The sequence below is a fragment of the Calidris pugnax genome, unplaced genomic scaffold (genome assembly GCF_001431845.1).
Source record: "Calidris pugnax isolate Ruff unplaced genomic scaffold, ASM143184v1 scaffold102, whole genome shotgun sequence".
Lineage (NCBI taxonomy): Eukaryota > Metazoa > Chordata > Aves > Charadriiformes > Scolopacidae > Calidris > Calidris pugnax.
This window is the reverse complement of record NW_015090846.1, coordinates 5,580,619-5,585,361: the sequence shown is the minus strand read 5'-3', so window position 1 is coordinate 5,585,361 and position 4,743 is coordinate 5,580,619. Positions and strand designations below refer to the sequence as shown.

Genomic DNA, 4,743 nt, shown 5'->3' with positions numbered 1-4,743 from the left:
AGAGGGGCTGCGGGGCCCGGGGCTGCGGGGCCCGGGGCGGCGGCACGAAGCCGGCGAGGAGCGGCTGGGCTCCCCGGGCACTGCCCGCGGGCGGGACCAGCACCACGGCCCGGGAACGAGCGGTTCCTCCGTCCCGCTTCCCGCCCCGCAGCGCGGCTCCTGCCCCGCCAGCCCCCGCAGGAAGACGCACTGGTCCCCGTCCCGCAAACCTCCCCGGGGCCGCAGGAGGGCCCGGGCCAGGCAGGAGGCACCGCGGCCGGGCTGACAGCGTGCCCCGGGCTCAGCCCGACCCCGCGGCCCCGCAACGGGACACGGGCGGGGAAGGCGAGCCCTGGCCAAGGGAGAGGGTGCGGGTCCCTGCCGGGTCAGGGCAGGAGACCCCCTCAGCTCCCCTTGGCCGTTTCTTTTCCCTTGGCAGCCCAGGAAGGCCGGGCAGGGGACGCCCGCTTGAAGCCCCCCGTATCCGCCAGCAGGCTGGGGGGGAGCTGTGCCCCCCTCCCGAGCACACGGGGCCCACCCCCACCATGAGTCTCCCTCTCCCGTGGGAGGTTTGAGGAGCCCACGGCCCGTCCCGCGGGTCCCCTCCGCAGTCCCTTCGGGACGGGGGCTGTCAGCGTGGGGGAGCGGGTCCCCCCCTCCCAGGCTGGTGGCCGAGGCAGCCGTACCTGTAGTAATCCTCCTTGCAGTAGATGCTGCCGTCCTTGCTGAAGCAGGTGAGCTCGGACTCCAGGTTGAGTTTACACTCGCAGCACTTCAGGCAGCGCATGTGCCACTGTTTATCCACAGCCAGGAGGTAATAACGGTCCGAGATTTTCCCCCCGCAGCCGGCGCACAGGGCAGCCCGGTCACTGCTGATGGAAGGCATGGTCTGCTGGGGGAAAACAATTACAGACCGTTAGCGAGAGAGAGAAACTCTTGCGCGCTGCTGGGCTCCCCCCTCCCCCTGCCCTGCTCCTCTCCGCGCAGGGGCTCGGCGGGCGCGGAGCGGGGGGTCCGAGCCCGGCGCCCCGACCTGCCTCCTGCGCCCGGGAAGGCGGGTCCCCAGGGTCCCGGGCATCCCACCTTCCCGGGAGGCGCGGGGGAGGAAGGCGAGACAACGAGAAAAAGACCCTGGGTTTTAGGGAAGGTGTCCGGATCAGACCCAGGCTTTTTTTCTTTCTTTCTTTTTTTTCTTTTTTTTTTTTTTTGGTGGGCTTTCCAGACCCAGAGCAAGAAAAGATGCTGTTCAATAAACAGGCGCAATAATCACAGAGTAGGGCAAATCGCAGATAGTTAATTTTAAAATTTATTATTATGGATACACGGAGAGTGCCTGCACAGTTAATGCTCTGTGAGTGCGTGTATGTGGTGCGTGTCTGTGTGTGTATTTTCCTAGCTATAAAATTCCGAGTGAATTACGATCAAACCCCCCAGCAGTCACAGTGCCCCAGCCACAGCTCTCTCTGCAAGCTGGCTCCAAAAACCACGGCTCCAAATCTGCTCTGACCCAAAGCACTAAAGGGATCAGTGAATAAAACCGCGCAGGAGATGAGAACCACGAAGTTCGAGGCGCAGAATGTTTTATCAGGAAAACGAATTAGTGGGAAACGTGTAGGGGAAAAAAGCGGGGAAAAAACAACAGAGCACTTTAGATTATGCTGGGATAAACTTGGAAGCAATAAAACTAAATGTAACCCCTATATAATTTAATAGTTTAGTGTCAAATCGCAATCCAATCGAAACCCTGCAAAAAACAAATACATACATATTCTGTCAACCTCTACCAAAAAAGAAAGAGAGAAAAATATCGGAAACCGTTTAAGCACGCTTATTTATTTTAGCGGGCACCCTCAGACAGCCCTGAGGAGAGGAGGCTGGGAGCGGAGCAGGGGTTGTTGCAGACCTTGCAACGCGCTCCTGCCCACTTCCTCCCAAACTTACTATCACCCCCTCTGCACAAAAGCACACTGCAGGTTTGTCCTGGTGCCAGAGAACCCCAAACATTTTTTACAGATGTGACAAACACGCAGTTTATTTTGATTCGGGGAGGGGGGGTCGGAGGGGGTGTAAGAAGTTGTTTGTTTACTTTTACCTCCTTTAGAGCCTTAAGTCCTCGCGCAAAGGAAAAAGAAAAGACAGCTAATAGGGAAGAATGGAGAGAAAATGAAGCTATTTTTTCAGCATTTGCTCGACTGATTACTTTCATCCAGTGCTTGCAGAGAGCACAAAATCCCACCGCCATGAGCACTACTGTTTGCACTACACCATTCCCACCCTCAGAACTACACATAAATAAAATCGTGGCACCACACTGGTGTTACCCACACAAGTCCACTGGTAGCTTATTTCTTTAAGGCATTAACTGAACTCTGATTAGGAAACGTTTTATAACCAAAGTAGTTTCTTGTAAATCCACTTTAAATGAAATACGATTTTTCTGCTTTGCTTTTCTGGTAACAAAAATATTCTGAGATCCAGAAATGGTACTTAAGGATCCAGTATGCTATGCCACTATTTATTATATACACATGTGTATGCATATACGTTATATATAGATACATAAAGGTATCATACCACAATATTTATTCCAGGAAATGTCATTTGATATTGTTTAATTGTACGGAGAAATATTAACTTTTCCAAAGAAAACCAAAACCGTTTAGATTAGAAATCACGTTCCACCCTCATTGTATAAAGGTTGTTTTTCAACTAGTATTTCAGGATTAAATATTCTCACTGTCACCTTTAAGTAAATTTCTATATGGCATTAAGAGAAATAACACATACTGATGAAGTTTTAAAAACCAAGAACAGATCGTTTCTTGCACATGCCCGTACCAGCTTAGAAAACAGCACTTGACCAAAATACGGGATCATTTCCCTTCAGAATTATCATTTCTTAACAAAAAAGTAGTACACAAACTGTTGAATCAGTTAACAGAGTTCAAAAATCTCTTCCACTTTGCTAGCTTAACTCCGGTTAAAAGGATGCATATTTTTATTATCTAAACGTATTAATATACAAGTATTATGCATCAGCAGTCATCCGATAAAAAGTGATAAAGTTATAAAAATTTGCATCCATCCGTTTCCCTGAAACATATTTTCTAGATCTGTTTGCCATGTTCGCAAACCCAATGTTCAAATATATTACAATTATTTAAAAAAAAAAAAATTATTGAAAGGCGCTCGAGTTTGGTTTTTTTGTTTATAAATGCTATAACGACTACCTCAGCGTAGACATCCTACCTGAAAAATAACACAGAACCGGATTCTTTGGTGTTTGTGTTTCCATTCTGCAGACAAAAAATTCGCTGTGCCAAAACGTTATCTGTCTGAAAGCATACTTTGCCTCTTCCTAAAAACTTTGCAAGGCCGGACAGGCTGGGGGAAGGGAAGGAGTTCTTGGACGCTACCAAAAGGCTGGTCTATCTTTCTGTTTTCTCGTAAGAGCAGTGCCGTTCATTGCACCCAAGCGTTACTATTACTATGCATATTATTAATAATTAACAGTTTCATGCCTTTCCCCACGGTTTTATTTAATCTTTTGGGGTGCCTTTACGCTTAATTTCCTTCTGATTTAGCATTTTGCATACGATTCCCCCCGATCTGTTATTTTAAGGGAAAAGCTCTATCTTTGAGGGGGTTATTATGTTTAGGGGGTTGAAGGATTCTCCCATTCCTTCGCCTCCTACCGTTTCGGTCTCTCCCCTGTCTATAGCCGAGCTGATGGCCGGTGCTTCGCTTTTGGTTCTCCGATCCATCTCGTCGATGACCCCGTGCATCTCCGCGCCGGACAGGCTGTGGAAAAGCATCGCTGAGGAAGCAGAGGAGGAGGCCCCGAGTCGCTGCTGCTGCTGACAGTTGTCGGGGTCCCTGCAGGAGCCCAGAACTTGCATTAACCGGAGCCCTCCCCCATGCATCTAGCACGGCCGCCCCGTCTCTCCTCGGGCTCCGGGCTGTTCACCCCGGCAAAGGTCTCCGGAGCGCGGGGCAGGCTCTGATCCCAGGCTTCGGGGGGACGGGGTGCAGAAAAGGCGGGCGCGGGGGCTGAGGGAGGGGGGGGAACTGGTGGTGTGAGCTTCGGGGCTCGGATCTAGTCTGTTGCGCGGCCCCGGCACATCCCTCTAGGAGGCTTCTTCAGTGCAGGGCTCATTGCCCCAGGTGCAGTCCCAGGCTTTATGCTCTGGCCCGGCTGGCCGAAGGCTAGGCAGGTTTACGGTTGGGAGGGATTAATAAATAATAGAAATATAAAAAATTAAACCATCTTCGGTGAGAAATAAATAATAAAAAAAAAAATAATAACGACAAGCCCCCCTACATCGTACTGTGCGGAATTTAGAGGAGGAAAGCAAGGGCGAGGGAGGCGGCAGCAGGCGGAGAGCGGGCTGGCGCTGCCAGGAGGACGGGGCGGGTGCCCACCGTAGGCACTCACGGTCCGGAGGGCTGGCAGCGGCGGCAGCTCAGGGGCAAAGTTTGCTCCTTCCCCCGCTCCTCCCCCAGCCCGCTGGAGCTCATTGGGAAAAGAAGAAGCCAAGGGGAAGGAGGAAGAGTTGGATGGGCACCAGATGGGACGGGCACTCGGCGGCCCCCCTCTCTCCTCAAAGCGGCGGGGCCCGGGGCGGATGCTGGGGGGGGGGGCGGAGGAGGAGGAGGAAGAGGAGGAGGAGGAGGGACGGGTAGGGCGGTGCGGGGCCGGAGCTCAGCCGCACAGGGCTGCCCCCGGGGCTGGGGCTGAGCCCGGCGGGGGGGGGGGGTGTGGGG

The 4,743-nt window shown here is 52.6% G+C and overlaps 1 protein-coding gene across 4 annotated transcripts in view; it reads right to left on the bottom strand.

The window, feature by feature from the left end:
* Positions 1 to 4,743, bottom strand: part of LHX2 (LIM homeobox 2) — a 35,329-nt gene that overhangs the window by 20,034 nt on the left and 10,552 nt on the right. The window contains exons 1-2 of one of the 4 annotated variants that reach the window (XM_014942708.1): positions 3,675 to 4,486; positions 666 to 871 (exon numbers count right to left, since the gene is read on the bottom strand). In XM_014942708.1, the coding sequence (XP_014798194.1) occupies positions 666 to 871; positions 3,675 to 3,902 (434 nt within the window). In that variant the 5' untranslated portion in view covers positions 3,903 to 4,486. Of the gene's footprint in view, positions 1 to 665; positions 872 to 3,228; positions 3,344 to 3,674; positions 4,487 to 4,743 lie in introns of those variants that run through there. The other 3 variants (XM_014942709.1, XM_014942711.1, XM_014942710.1) reach the window with 3 other exon arrangements.